The sequence below is a fragment of the Sus scrofa genome, chromosome 6 (assembly GCF_054392235.1).
Source record: "Sus scrofa isolate SSC_HxYL_T2T_F1_AM1 chromosome 6, Sscrofa_HxYL_maternal_Yorkshire_Landrace_v2.0, whole genome shotgun sequence".
In the NCBI taxonomy this organism is placed as follows: domain Eukaryota; kingdom Metazoa; phylum Chordata; class Mammalia; order Artiodactyla; family Suidae; genus Sus; species Sus scrofa.
Window position 1 is genome coordinate 13,095,374 of NC_139388.1, and position 15,832 is coordinate 13,111,205.

At 48.8% G+C, this 15,832-nt stretch overlaps 1 protein-coding gene across 2 annotated transcripts in view; it reads left to right on the forward strand.

The window, feature by feature from the left end:
- CFDP1 (craniofacial development protein 1) overlaps nucleotides 1-14,684 on the forward strand; it is a 128,698-nt gene extending 114,014 nt beyond the window's left edge. The window contains exon 6 of one of the 2 annotated variants that reach the window (XR_014805435.1): nucleotides 2,007-2,707. Coding sequence is in view for 1 of the 2 variants with exons in the window: in XM_021093775.2 (XP_020949434.1) it covers nucleotides 10,161-10,251 (91 nt within the window). In the remaining variant the exon portion in view is untranslated. Of the gene's footprint in view, nucleotides 1-2,006; nucleotides 2,708-10,160 lie in introns of those variants that run through there. The other variant, XM_021093775.2, reaches the window with a different exon arrangement.
- The last annotated feature ends 1,148 nt before the right edge of the window (nucleotides 14,685-15,832 follow it).

Sequence of the window (15,832 nt, forward strand, 5' to 3'; positions counted from 1 at the left end):
GACCCCTAACCTGGGAACCGCCATATGCCACGGCTGCGGCCCTAAAAAGACAAAAAAAAGAAACTACAAAAGTGTCCTAGCAGATTTGAAAAAGACTGAAACAGAATTTTTAGAAATAAAGAATATAATAACCATAATTAAAAACAAAATAGATAGACTTAATAGTGGTTAGACCAACAGAAAGAGAATACATAAACTGGAAATAGCCAGAAGAAATTATCCAGAATATAGTTCAGAGAGAGAAAAAAAGACAAAAAGTATGGAAGGGAGGAGTTAAGCATCCTGAAGGGACAGCATGGGAAAAAATGAAAGCTACCTCTTTATAGAGTTTTAAAAACCCATAGAATCCTAAGATAAAATAGAAATCAGGAGTTCCCACTGTGGCTTGATGGTTATGAACCGGACTAGTATCCATGGGGATCGAGTGTTGTCATGAGCTGCCGTGTAGGTTACAGACACAGCTTAGATCCTGCATTGCTGTGGCTGTGGTGTAGGCTGGCAGCTGCAGCTCCAATTCGACCCATAACCTGGAAACTTCTGTATGCCTCGGATGTAGCCCTAAAAAGCAAAAAATAAAATAAAATATTAAAATACCCATACTTAGTCATATCAAAGGGAAACTACAGAAAACTAAAGACAAAGAGAAAAATCATGGGAGCTGCCAGAAAAGAGAGCCTTCTGTGAAAGGAGGGACAGTTAGACTGACAGGAGCTTCTTTTTTTTTTTGTCTTTTTTTTTTTTTTTTTTTTTTTTTTTTGTCTTTTTTGCCATTTCTTGGGCCACTCCTGTGGCATATGGAGGTTCCCAGGCTAGGGGTTGAATCAGAGCTGTAGTCGCTGGCCTACACCACAGCCACAGCAACGTGGAATCCAAGCCTCATCTGCGACCTACAGCTCACGGCAATGCCAGATCCTTAACCCACTGAACGAGGCTGGGCATCGAACCCAAAACCTCATGGTTCCAAGTCGGATCATTAACCACTGAGCCACGACGGGAACTCCTGACAGGAGCTCCTTGTGGGCAGCAGGGCTGCCAGAAGACTGGAATGATCTTATATATGTGTATAGATAGAGATATGTGAATGAGTGTCAAGAAAGAGGGCAACTATGGACATTTTCAGAATAATAAGAGCTAATAAGAAAGTTGCCCCCACCTGATCTTTACCCAAAGAAATTTGAAGGATATACTCTGGCAAAATAAAAGTGATTCTAGATGGAAGAAGCAGTATAAAACAGTAGTGTCAGGAGTTCCCACTGTGGCACAGCAGGATCAGCAGCATCTCTGCAGTGCTGGGACTCAGGTTTGATCCTTGGCCTGGCACAGTGGGTTAAGGATCTGGCATTGCTGCACCTGTGGCTTAGGTCACAACCTCGGTTTGGCTCTGATCCCTAGCCCAGGAGCTCCATATGCCATGGGGGCGGCCAAAAAAAAAAATAATAATGTTAATGTCTTATTATAAGTTGTTGAGTTGTTCCTTAAAACAAGATAGTATTAAATACCTGGCAACAAATACATAAAAGTTGGAAGGAGGAAAATGTTCAGTTTTCCAAAAGATCTTGTATTATCTGGAGGAAGGTAAGGGTGTTAAGTGAATATATTGAAATTTCTAAAATAGAAGCAGAGGGTATAATTTCCAAAGTAATAGTGGAAAAAAATGGAATGAGTTTTTTGTTGTTCTTGGGTTTTTTGGGGGGGGTTTGTAATTAACCAAAGGAAAACACAAAAATAGAATTAGAGAAACCAAACAGGACAAATAACAAGCATAAAATAAGATAGTAGACTTAAAAGTAAATTTATCAGAACTTTAATTAAATGTCAACAAAACTAAATGCTCCAGTTGAAGATAGAGATTGACATATTGAATTTAAAAAGAAAAAAAGCAGGAGTTCCTGTTGTAGCTCAGCATTAATGAACCCGACTAGTATCCAAGAGGATGGGAGTTCGATCCCTGGCGTTGCTGTGTCTGTGGTGTAGGCCAGCTGCTACAGTTCCAATTCGACCCCTAGCCTGGGAAGTTCCATATGCTGCGGGTGTGGCCCTAAAAGACAAAAAAAAGTAAAAATAAAAAACAACTATTTGCTGTTTAAGAGATAGGGCTAAAACAATGGAATGCAGAAATGTTGAAAATAAAATGATGGGAGAAAAACCATACAGACACTAATCGAAAGAAAGTTGATGTGGCCATATTAATATAGACAGTAAACTTCAAAGCATTATCAGAAATAAAAAGGACTTTCTCCTGGTGTTCGGTTTATCTAGGAGAGAAAACAGTTTAAATTTGAATGTACCATTTGGCGTTATCTGCTGAAGCTCAACGTAGTCATTCCATGTGAATCAGCAGTTCCACTCCTAGCTCACTTATATGTTCCTCAAAAGACACACGTGGGAGTTGAAATAACAGTACTTTTAGAGTTCCCACTGTGGTGCCAGGGAATTGGCAGCATCTCTGCAGCTCCTGGATGCAGGTTCGATCCTTAGCCCAGCACATTGGGTTAAAAGGATCTGGCTTGTAGGTCACAACTGTGACTTGAATTTGATCCCATGGGGCAACCAAAAAAGAAGGAAGGGAGGAAGGAAAGAAGGGAGGAAGGAAAGAAGGAAGTAACAGTACTTTTCATAATATCCCCAAACTGTAAACAACCCAGATGTCAATAGCCTAGTAGACAAAGTGTAATTTGTGCTCACACCCCGGGGTACACTTTAACAATTGAAATGAAAATGGATAAATTGCAGTAACCTAACACAAAGAAGCTCAGGCAGTATAATTCTATTTATTTGTTTTAATTCCATTTATATGAAGGTCAAACCAGGCAAAGACAGAGTGTCCCTTAGCTCAAGTTTGTTAAGAAGCAAGTCACCAAAGAATACACACAGTGCGAGTCTGTTTCCTTTAGATTCACAGTGAGGCACAAGCAGACCGATGTCAGGGACCAGAGACCAGAAAAGAGAGCGGAAATGCGGGCACACGCCTGCCTGGCTGGGCTTGGGTGTGGGGCATGAGCATCAGGTTAGAGGTACGCAGGGGCCTTCCTGGAGGCTGGCAGTGTTCTGATTCCTGACCTGACGGTAGCCGCACAAATACTTACGTCATACTGATGCATCTGCCTTGCCTGTTCTATTGTATGTGTGTGTGCGTGCGTGCGTGTTATATTTTACAGTAAACTGAATTGAGATTGATTTCAAATCCTGGATCTGCTACCAGCCTGTCATGTGCTCTGGCCCCAGTTTCTTGATCTATAAATTAGAAACTCTTCAGTGTAGAGATTAGAGCCTCTCGGGTTTCCTATGGGAATTAAATAAGCAGGGGAAATGTCTGGGAATGTTTATGGACAGGACTCCCCTTCCTTGTCCCACCATCCCCACCCCCTCAGTCTTTTGCCTCCTCTTCTTTCTTGCCATCTGCCGTTACTGACCATGCCAAGCCTAAGGCCTTCCGGGAAGGCCAGGTGCATTACTCCTCTAAACCCCTTGCTGGCGTGTTCCTGCCAACCTTCAGGAATACTTCCCACAGCCGTGGCCAGGACAGCTTGCGGGCATCTCCTGGAGAGCCATCTTGCCTCAGATTCGCTCCCCCAGGAAAGCTCATTAGTCCCACGGCTTCCATACTGTCATCTGCTGAGGACTCCCACCTAAGCTATCTCCTGCTCACCGTCCCACCGAGTTCCGACTCCCTTATTCGCTGTTTTGTTGCTGTCTCCACTTGCTTGTCCAAGACACACATCAGACTTAACATCCAAAGCCAGATACAGATAGCCCCCTGCTTTTCAAAAGTTCCATTTGTACCACTTTGTTTTTGTGAAAGACCTGCATTAATACTTGGCCTGTTCTCACTGAGGGAAGTCTGAAGAGGATTTTCATTTTTAGGAGAAAAGGTAATTGCTTCTTTACACCATCTCGGCTAAGAGAGGTGTTACAGGGACGCTCTGCTTTCGGATAGCTCGAGGAACCTGCACGTGCTTTTCTCCATAAACAGCCTCCTTCCTCAGACGTCTCAGAAAATGACACCCTCACCGTCCACTGAACTGATGAAAGAAAATCCTAGGAATCATCCTCTTTCCACTCACATCCTGAAAGTCCAGTAGACAGTTCTGTCGTGAAGTGTGTCCGTCTGTCTCTCTGTTCAGTGCAACTGCCAGCAATCTGCTGCAAGCATCTGCTCTGCTCCCTGCTTCTTTATCTGTACCTTTCTTCTGTTTTCCTTCACATGGCAGCTAAAACCATTTTTCCTCTCTTCCCTGCTGCAAGCCCTCCAGGAGCACTTATAAGCAGAGTTCACTGCCTCACCCTGGTGTTGAGGCCTTCCCTGAGCTGTCCCCCACTCATAGCATCCAGCCTCTGCCCTGCTCCTCCAGATCCTCCTTCATGGGCTCTTGTTTGTCACTCAGATGCCACTCTTAGAGGAGCCCAACCCCAGGAGCCTCCATCACATCACCCTGTTTGATCTTCTCCATCACGCTCACCGTCAGCTGGTGTGTGTCATGTGTTGTTTCATAGGCACTAAGCCCCCAAGGGCAGGGTCTGGTTCACCATGCCCATCCCCCTAGCTGTCGGTCAGCCATGGTTTTGTTTTGGAAACCAGTAGGATTAGAATTAACCACCCGGGAGTTCCCATCTTGGCACAGTGGAAACAAATCTGACTAGGAACCATGAGGCTTTGGGTTCGATCCCTGGCCTCGCTCAGTGGGTTGAGGATCCGGCGTTGCCATGAGCTGTGGTGTAGGTTGCAGACACGGCTCAGATCTAGGGTTGCTGTGGCTGTGGTGTAGACCAGCAGCTGCAGCTCTGGTTTGACCCCTAACCTGGGAACCTCCGTATGCAGCAGGTACAGCCCTAAAAAGACAAAAAAAAAAAAAAAAGAATTAACCATCCAGAAAGGAAGGGTATGATGACTCAGAAAGACATCTCCACCAGGCGTCATTTTCAGTCAGCCAAGTTGGGTAAAATGCTTGTACCAAGACAGTTAGCTGTCCAGCAGAGAATCGCTGCTTCTCCTCCGAGCCCCAGATGCAGTCCAGCATTTCAGGATCGGGGTTAGCAGTCATCACTCAAGGCCTGGAGCATTGCTTCCCTCTAGCCCTGTAACCTCTCCTGCTGGGCTCCCCCCGCAGTGTTCACCATCCACAGCGGGCTCTCCAACACTGGGGAGACGGGGCCGGCGGGGTGGAGTCAGTGTATAGAGATGAGAGGAATACAGGCCTGGTCCTGGCTGCTGCTAGCAGCCAAATTGAAGGTCACCGACGGCAGTGTGATTGGGAAACCAGGTGTGTGTGATTTGAGAGGCGTGACGGAGAGACTGGAAAAAACCATTTCTCCAGAGAATCCGTTTCCATGACCCCCAAGAGTCACTCTTTCAGAACCAGCACAACCTTGTGATGAGATGGCAGGGAAGCAGTGGAGAAGAAACTTAATTAAAATCACCACCCTGGGAGTTCCCATCGTGGCACAGTGGTTAACGAATCCGACTAGGAACCATGAGGTTGCAGGTTCGATCCCTGCCCTTGCTCAGTGGGTTAAGGATCTGGCGTTGCCGGGAGCTGTGGTGTAGGTCACAGACGCGGCTCGGATCTGGTGTTGCTGTGGCTCTGGCGTAGGCTGGTGGCCACAGCTCTGATTAGACCCCTAGCCTGGGAACCTCCATATGCCATGGGAGCAGCCCAAGAAATGGCAAAAAGACAAAAAATAAATAAAAATAAAATAAAATCAGCACCCTTTCACTCTGGCCCTCCAGATGTTTGCAGGTTACATCCTCTTCCATGGGGTTTGTGCGATATTGGGCAGATGGCCACGTTCACCTGTGTTTCTCAGGGTAAAGAAGTGCATGTCTTATTACAGCCATCACAGAGCTTTATCCTAGCCTCAGAGCACCTGCAATCCCCTTGCTTTCCACCTCGGGTTTGTGCCGCACAGAGTGCTTGCGGGCCCTGCTGGGAGCAGGGTGATAAGACAGCCCTGAAGCTCCTCCGTTATGTGCCTGCTTCAGATTGCCCTGGGCCTCCTTCTGCTCCTTCATTTCCTGACCAGTGGGCAGGAGGCCCCTCGTGGGCAGGTATGACCATATGGCAGAGCTTTGGGGGATCACCCCCACTGGGCCCTCCCACCCCCACACAGCTCTGCCCTCTTGGGAGGGTGCCTTTCACTGGCAGGCTGGGCTCCCAGAAGTAGGTACTGACCTGCTCCCTGGAAGCATTTTCTATCCTCTTGTCCTCTTCCAGTCTTCTCTCCCCATTGGCCTGGGTCTCCAAAAAATAGGTGGCAGAAAGGTAATTTGGGTCGAAAGGTTAAAAAGATGCCTGAGCCTACCTTGTCTAACCTGGTTCTGAAAGGGAAAACTTAGAAACTCCCTTAGGTTGTGATGTTATTAGCATCTTATATTAATGGCAATCATGGTGGGAAGGGAGGATCTCCATCCCTCCCTGCTGACCTCCCGGTGGACTGGGCAGAATCAGGCTGGCTCCCCAGGAGTGCTGGGAACAGGCCAGAAAAGAACCTTTTCGCTTGTCAGCTGCCAGTTCTCTTCTGGGACTGTAATCCACTTAAGGCGCCTGGAAACTTCCTGCGGCCCGGTTTAAATAGGTTGTCCACTCAGACTCCCTTGCAGGAGGCAGTGGTCCCCACGAGCCTGTCCTCTTTCTGGAGCATTTGGTTTCTTGGTTCCTGTTGCACCTGTCCCAGGTTCTGAGACTTTGCAGTGATACAGTCAGGTTAGAAGTGGGAAACAGGAACCCTGCAGCACTCATAGCCATTCGGTTTTATTCTCACAGTTTCGTCATATTGTCAAGAGGGGTGTTGTAATTTTTATTTCTGTTTTACAGAGAAGAAAAATTAAATATCTTTCCCACAGTCACATAGTAAATGCCATAGCCACTCTCATCTGTGGCACCTTTTCTATCTCTTGGAGGGGGTGAGAGGCCATGTCCAGTAGAAGTTTTGTTCCTGGTCAGCTTTTGGCAGTAAACTGAAGCCATCATAAGGATCATGTTGGCAGCTGCAGGTGCCATGAATGGTGGAATGAAGTCGCCACACCTGCCTGGATGGCCTTTTTCTGGGCTGCCCTTGAGAATTCAGGTGCATTCTGCACGCGTGCCCCCTTTGCCGCCAAAGACGCTTCCTAAACCTGAACTCTGCCTGGCTTCGCTCTTGATAGTCTCAAGGTCAGCTGGACCCAGCACAGCTTCCTTGAGGTGCAAGGTCATTATTCCTGCCCAGTGAGCATCGTAATTTAAGTATCACTTCCTTTTCTTTAAAAGGAAGTCAAGAAGACAGACCACAAATGCACGAAGCCACATGCTTCCCCTTCCTTCCACTACTCCCGTTCTCTCAGATAGTCCTGGGTAACGGCTGTCTGGAGCCCTCTTGAACCACGGCTCACCCCATTTTTCTGCCGAAACTTAGAGGGGCAGTTACAGCACACCGATGTCAAAAGCACTGACCCCCAATTGTGGTCTTCGCCCAGGGCCCGTGGGCTGGGCTGGGGAGGATGATGGTTGTAGTGTGACGGAACCCATCTCTTGAGTTTGGGTAACAGCCTCCACTGGACAGTCATGGGTCCCTTGGCGATGGATGGAGGATTAGTTTGTTCTGTCCTGTGTCTGCTTCCCGACCAGTCTCCTGTGTTTTCTCACTTTATCAAAAGAGGTCCACAGTGTCTGTGGCTCCCCCCTTCTGCCAGGGAATCTGAAATTAAAATTTAACCAGGCGTCCTATATTTCACTTGGCTCAACTTGACAACCTGGCCCTGAGGGCTTGTGTTGAACCTATATATGGGCCCTGCCATGGTGTTTCCAGCTGTTCTGGGCTCTCCTGGGCAGTTCTGACTCAGCAACTGAGTGACTGATCCCAGACCAGGTGGTGGTTGCTGGTGCTGCTAACATGCACCGGAGAGCTGGCTGCCCCTCTTAGATTGATTGTCCTCAGAAGCTGGCTTCCCGGAATGATGGTGACAGCATTCATTGCCGTTTTATTGAGCACCTGCTCTGTGCTGGACATTATCTATACACTATTTCATTTAATCCCCACAAGAATAGGGATGATTATCTTCTTTTTTCGGCAGATTAGGAAACAGAATTAGCAAGTTTATGTGTGGCTTACCTGGAGACACAGGCTGCAAGTAGCAGGGTCAGAATTTGAACTCAGAGCCACCATCCACTCTGTATTGAGGTCGAAGGCCTGGCTGGGGAGCAGACAGAATGGCCTGCTTTTCACTGGGTGGTGTGGGAGGGAAAGTGAGGCCCTGAACTCAGCAAAGGAGCACAACCTGGTAACAGTCTCACCATATTGGAATGACCTTGTAACGACAGATAGGCATTTTCCACAGTGCAACAAAGGAAAGACTAGTGCAGAGATTCAGTTGTCTCCCATTTTCAGTGGCAGTTTTGCTCTTTCAGTAGATGAGCAGCAGAGATTCCCTCCTCCCCACACGTGGCAGCACTCTATGGCCAGAAGATGCATTAAAATGCAGCTGCCAGGGAGTTCCTGTCATGGCTCGGTGGTTAACGAATCCGACTGGAAATGATGAGGTCACAGGTTTGATCCCTGGCCTCACTCAGTGGGTTGAGGATCCGGCATTGCCGTGAGCTGTGGCATAGGTCGCAGACACGGCTCGGATCCCGTGTTGCTGTGACTCTGGGGTAGGCCGGCGGCTACAGCTCTGAGTAGACCCCCAGCCTGGGAGCGGCCCTAGAAAAGGCAAAAAGACCAAAAAAAAAAAAAAAAAAAATGCAGCTGCCAGCCCCACCCCTTGCCACTCACTCCTCCCAGTGTTTGTTACTTCAGCCCTGTGCTTCCTTCTCACCCTGCCTCAGGGGCCAAGGGAAGCCTTGTCTGCTGAACCAGGACTGGATTGGGGGGCGGGGACAGACCACCAAACCTTAGGGTCCCTGTATGTGGGCCATGGGCAGCCAAGGCGCTTGATCTCATTCCCTTGGAGGAGTTCAGGGCAGGCCTCCTCTGCCATCCACACGCAGAAGCACCCTGGCCCCAGTTGGGGGGAGGATGTGGGGGTGGGGGGAGGATGAGGGGAAGGAAGCAGCTGCAGGTAAATACCTTCAACACTCAGCCCTTCATGCACCTCTGGTTGCTGCCCCTTCACTGCAGCCCTAGGAGGTCACTCTTACTCCCCTGTTTCTTCCATTTTCGGATGCACCTTTCTCCACATTTTGATGTGTGTGTATGGGGTGCATAGCTTTCTCTTCCCCACCAACTCGACCCACCACCAAGGCCAGGAAATGTCGTGTCCCTGTTTTGGCTGCTGAGAAAAATGGCGCTCAGAGATACTGGGTCCTTGACCAGCCCAGCCAGTTGATGTGCGATTGAGCTGGGCCCTGAACTGTGACTTGACTTGACTGAGCCTTGTTCTTCTTTCCTTAAAACCTGGTTACAAAATTGCAACATTTTCCTACCTCCAGCCTTATTATACTTCCACAGTGGGAACTCCTATTTTTTTCTTTTATTTTGGCTGTGTCCTTGACATGTGAAAGTTCCCGGGCCAAGGATCAAACCTGAAACCCAAGCCCCGCTGCAGTGACAATGCCTTATCCTTAACCTGCTGCAAGAGGTTCTCACAAGAGAACTCCAGCTTTCTCCTCCTTTTTTTTTTTTTTTCTTTTTTCCGTTTTTATACTCCATTTTATTTTCATTCACATCTGAACCAGAAGCTTCCTTGTTCAGACCAGATATGAGTGGTCTGGATGTTACTGAAAGAGTCGTGGTAGCTACTGTGGGCACCTTATGGTCATTTCTTTGCATTTGCTGTAACCCAGTGAGCCCACTGTCAGGTGGACCCGTTCACACCTGGGGCTGGGGGAGGATGGGACAGTGCAGGGGAGGCATTTCATCTCACTAGACCTGCTCACAAACATTGTTACAAAATTTTTTTTTACTGGAGTGGATTTGCAATGTTCTGTCCATTTCTGCGGTACAGCAAAGTGCCCGCATTATACATATGTATGCATTCTCTTTCTCCTAGGCTCTTCTATCATGTTCTTGTTACAAGGGATTGGATAGAGTTCCTGTGCTGTACAGCAGGACCTCATCGCTTATCCGTCTACTCACCCCCATGTCCCACTCCCCACATCCCACTCCCCCCCACCCCCCCACCCCTGCCGGCCATCCCACGTCTACTCTCCGCGTCTGTGCTCACAAACATCTTCATCTTCCTCCAGGTACATTGAACGGAAAGCTTTTCTAGACCGAGTGGATCACAGGCAGTTTGAAATCGAGCGAGATCTCAGGCTGAGCAAAATGAAACCCTGATGTGTGGGGAACCTACAGCAGCTTAATCCTGTTTACACCGTGAGCTTCTTGTGTCTGTGAAATGTTTCACCTGTGTCTCATCGACTGTTTCCCCGCAAGGTCTTTTTTTCTATATGAAATTTCTGTCTTTGTATCTTGATCTCACATGGTTTCATTCATTCTACCTTTAATAGTTTGTCCTTGGAAAAATAAAAATAAAAAAATAGAAGTCGGTCCTGTGAGAGGCTGGAGAAGATGACCCCACATGCCTTCCCTTTGTTCTGCTACCAAGTCCACCAGGCCAAGTACCTCTGGGCCTGTCGCAGCCACCAAGGTGGAGAGAGCGACCAGCCTACGCATGAACTCCAGGGGCCGTGGGCTCTCCGCAGAGGCTCGACAGTGGTGGTGGAGCACCAGGCCCTGGGCAGCTCTCTTCTCAGTTCCTCTCATGCTTCTCTTCTGATCCCTTTCGCTCTCCTGAATGGGATTACTATTTATTGGTAGAATACGAAGCTGAAAATAAGGATACAGTATTGCTGAATTAGGGATTTTTTTTTTTCCTTCAGCCGTTTTCCTCTTCTCAAAGTCAAAGTCAAGTTCATATGTGCCCTCACCTCAATAATTCTTTAATTTTTGGTTTGACAAAGAAGATTCCAAAGGACTTTTTTTTTTTTTAGCTCCTTGGGAAAGTTTAAATTCTAAATGTCATACTAATAAAGCAGTAAACCCCACAGCCTGCTGCTGAAGGCAGGCAGTGGGGATGTCCCGAGTAACATGGACGGGTTCGGGGAGAAGTGGGATTCCAAAGCCTGGACTTCAGATCCTGCCTAAACATCTACCGGCTGTGTGACCATGACTACGGCTCGGCTTTCTGAACCTCCATTTTCTGGTCTGTAAATGACCTGAGTAACACCCACACCTCATAGGGTTGAGATGAGCTAAGGTCACACCTGCAGCATAGAAGCACACGTCTCCCCTGCCAGTCCTCTCATGTGTGCGCGGAAGCTCACGCAGCCAAGACCTGATTGTCAGGCCCGCGTGGTCATGAGGTTAAGGCTCTCATTACTCACTGAGGCCAGCCCGGGCAGTGGGGCTGTGTGCATCTTTGATCAAGGATCACCCTTTGCCATTAGAGTCTTCCCTGAACCATAGCCCACAGTCTTTAAGAACAGGTGGATAATGTTTTATCTAGCTCTTCACACCCACACTTCGTGAAAACTGGTCCGCCTACTCCCAAGGGAAGGGACATCCCTTTGTTCAGGGATTCCAGGAGCTGAGAACTGCGAAGGAAAGTGTTTGTGGGAAGCGGGCGGTGGGCAGCCCGAGTCCACCCTGAGAGGCAGCTTGGTAGCCCTTTGCTGGGCACCTTGCGCCTCCCTTGCTGTGGTGAGGATGACCAAGGAGGACAGCCAGGGACGCTTCCTGCCTGGTCTTCGGCGTCCAGAGAGTCCCTGGGAGGAGTTTCCTGGCCTTGCTCTTGCCGTTGGTCTTTGTCTTCTCATCCCAGACACACGCATTAGATTTCCAGGGTACCTGTTACCTTCCCATTACTGAAAAAACTGTCCTAAAACAGCATAAGGTCAAAGAATAAAGCAGGCCTCTTTATGTATCTGGCTCACCTATTTCCCAAGGATCGCAGTGCCCTAATTAGGAGATATGCATAAGGTCTCTGGGGGAGAAGGGCCGAATTAAGAACTAAATCTTAAGTGAGCTGTACATTGTCGGAGCTTAGGAGGAAGACCTGGACTGAGAGTCCAGAGCCCACAGCAGGCCGGCTGGGGTTGGCACCACAGAAGGACACAGAAAACCTCCCTAGAAAGGAGCAGCGAGACGGTCCTGCCTGGTACCCAGGTGGGGACCAGGAGGGCCACGTGACAGGGCTCTAGGTGCTGTGCTGCCTCTTCACCTCAGCAGAACAGGGGAGGTGTGGGTGGCCAGGTGGAAAGGACCTAGAACAGGCTCTGGAGAGGGTAGTCTTCTGACGTTCAGTATCAGTCTCTAGCCGGAACTCATTTTTGAGGGGAGAGGGTTCTTTTTTTAGGGCCACACCCATGGCAGATGGAAGTTTCCAGGCTGGGGGTCAAATCAGAGCTGCAACTGCTGTCCTACACCACAGCCACGCCAGCTCCTTAAGCGAGGCCAGGGCTCTAACCTCCATCCTTGTGGATACTAGTCAGGTTCATTACCACTGAGCCACAATGGGAGCTCCCCAGAACTGGAATTGCTCAGGCATGTTGGGTAAGAATCTGTGACTTTTTCTTTTTTTTTTTTTTTTTTTTTTTTTTTAGGGCCATACTCGTGGCATATGGAGGTTCCCGGGTTAGGGGTCCAGTTGGAGCTGCAACTGCTAGCCTACACCACAGCCACAGCAACATCAGGTCCAAGTTTCATCTGCAACCTACACCACAGCTCACGGCAATACCGAATCTTTAACCCACTGAGCGAGGCCAAGAATCGAACCCTCAACCTCATGGTTCCTAGTCGGATTTGTTTCTGCTTCACCACAATGGGAACTCCTTTTTTTTTTTTGTAAATTACCAAGGAAGAAATGAACAAGTAGGACTTGGTGTAAGATGGTGGACTCCTGAGTGGGGATTCAGACGCTTTTAGCTTCATCAACAGATGATGGAAGAGTTCCCTGGTAGCCTTGTGGTTAAGGACCCGGTGTTACTGCTGGGGCTCAGGTCACTGCTGTGACTTGGATTTGATCCCTGGCCTGAGAACTTCCATATACCATGAGCAGGACCAAAAAAAAAAAAAAAAAGATGTTGGCACACCTGGTGCTCCTCACGTGTTATTTGATCAGAAGAGGAAAACTTACCTGCGGTCAAGGCGCAAAACTGCTAGTGACCACACCTGGTCTTACGCCTGGAGGGCAAGAGGCGGAAGTGGTCCAGGCAAGATGAGAGAGCCTGTCATCACCTTGTGGATCTCAGTTCCACGTTGGAGGATTGACGTTGGAAAGGAGAGACTTGAGTGCAAGGGGACAGAAGAGCCAAAGATGAAGAGATGCTTGCGGTCGACAAGACAGCAGCTGGCGGGCTCTGGTGCCAAAACCTTGTGTCAGCAGCCCCTGAAAGACAGGGGCGCACAGGCTTCAGCTTCCAGTCCTGCCTGCGCCCTAGGGCAGCATATGAACCACTCTGGGGGAGGGGTATGCTGCCGCACCCAGATACCCACCTCAGGCCTCGTGCAAACCACCAGCCTGCGGGGAGGTGTCACTCAGGCATGAGCCCCGCCCCAGAACCAAGTTTCTGTGCTACACACAGGCAGTGTCGCTCTCTCCTCTTTGGGATGCTGTATGGTTTCAGGGGAGGTGGGGCACATGCCCAGGTGACTGCATCTGATATCTCACATGCCATCTCCCTTCATCTCCTTCCCTGGGCTTAGAGCTATGCCAAGGGTTCCTGCTTCAGGCTTTCCTGCAAAGTCTCTTCTCTTTTTTTTTCTGCAGCTTTTCTTCTGTGCTTTCCTAAGGCACCTTGAACCCAACAGTACTGTGAGATGCAGTCTTTGTGCACAGGCAAGTTGACCCCAGCAAGGAAAGTGGGCTGTGCAAGTCCAGAGAGTCCACCCAGGTTCCCTGCAGCCTGGGGTGGCCTAGTCCACAGAGACCCCCCTTCCAGGGCTCCTCTCCAGGGTGTGCCAGTGCTCTCAGAAAGCTGATGGGGTGGACTGACCTCTGCTGAACTACGGTACAAGGCGGCCGTGTTGGGCAGTGAAGGGCAGAAACTAACATAACTTGAGCATCGGACCGTGGGCTTGGCCTTCTGCCTCTAACCTTAGATCCTAGCACTGCGATCCGAGTTAAGCCTGCTTCTCAGATCCCTTATCTTCAAAAGGTTTCTGAGAATGCTTAATAATCCTGCTCTGCCTACCTCACAGCGTTTTATTAAATGAAATACACTATCCAAGTGTTAAGTAAATTGGGCACTTGGCTCCCAGCTCCCCAAGACAGCCAAGCTTCTGGGAGCATGAATTAGCAGCACTTTGAAGAACACTCCGGTGCTGTGCAGTCAGTCTGGAGCTGCCCTTGGCCCCAGGATGCAGCAGTTCTCCTCTGGGTTGACATCCTAGAGAAGCACCAGCATGTACGCAGGAGGCAGGCTTATTGGTGACAGTAAAAACTGGGAAACCACCCAGTGCCCCCCCCCCCAGGAGCAGGACCCGTTATGAAATAGCCACACAGTGGAATACAGCACAGCGGTGAAACACATGGACCAGAGCCACATGCATCAACACAGATGAACCTCTTAAGCAGCATTGGTACAAAAACCAAGTTGCAAGACACCTACTGTACAATCCCGGTTATGCAAGTTCAGAAGCATGTGAACATAGATGTACTTGATGGGTGCTCCCCCCCGTTTCTGACATTGTGAATGCACTAAATGCCACTTTAAAATGGTCAATTTTATGTTATGTGAATCTCAATAAAATTTTTAAAACATGCGAAAGATACTGTACATTGATTCAGAATACATGCACTAGAGTTCCCCTTGTGACGCAGCGGAAACAGATCCGACTAGTATCCATGAAGATGCGGGTTTGATCCCTGACCTCGATCAGTGGGTTAAGGATCTGGCGTTGTCGTGAGCTATGGTGTAGTTTGCAGACGTGACTCGAATCCCGCGTTGCTGTGGCGGTGGCGTAAGCCACCAGCTGTAGTTCTGATTCAACCCCTAGCCTGGTAACTTTCATATGCTGTGGGTGTGGCCCCCCCAAAAAACACTATCTATACACATTTAAACATACGTAAATGAATGAGTGATTAACATTAAATTTGGCATAGTGATTACCCCTCACGGGCTAGGGAAGTTTATACAATCAGAGCAAGATAACAAAAGGGCCTCCTTTAATGATGTGGTTTGATATCTTAATCTGAGAGGTGGGGACACATTCGTTATACCTTTCTATTTATTTGTAATATATCAAGGTAGTTTTTTTTAGGCCACACACACAGCATGTGAAAGTTCCCACGCCAGGGATTAAACCTGCATCACAGCAGTGACCTGAGCCACTGCAGTGACAGCACTGCATCCTTAGCCTGCTGCACCATAAAATTCTCCTCAGGATAATTTTTCTTGAAGACAAGCCTGTGTTTAAATTTGCATCACCTCTGTCACGTCTCCTTAGGAGAGAGAGCGGCAAAGAATGGGCACTTCAGAAAGTGGGTTATTGTGGTGATGAGCTTTTTGGGTGTCAAGCAGCCTTCTGTCCATCCCATTCTGGGCTAGCAGACGTTCCAGAATGATCCCTCCAAGGGACTGTTGGAATATTCCTCAGGAGATGAGTGATTCCCATAGGTGGACTACCAGCTTCCCCCCTTACCCCCGCCACCTCCAGCTCCCCTTTCTCTGAAGAGCAGGGTGGGCTGCTGGGGGAGCTGAGGGGTCTGTGCCAGGTCACGTGCCCCTCCCAGCACAGCTGGTGGTGTGAGGCCTGCGAGTCAGCCATCTCCTCTCCACGTGGCCACACAGATGCACACAAACAGGCCATGTGTCGGAAAGATGCTACCGCAGGCCTCAACTTGTTAGATGCAAATAAATAGTTCTCGACCTGGATAAATGAGCTTGGCATTAAAGACATCAAAATGAACCACAGT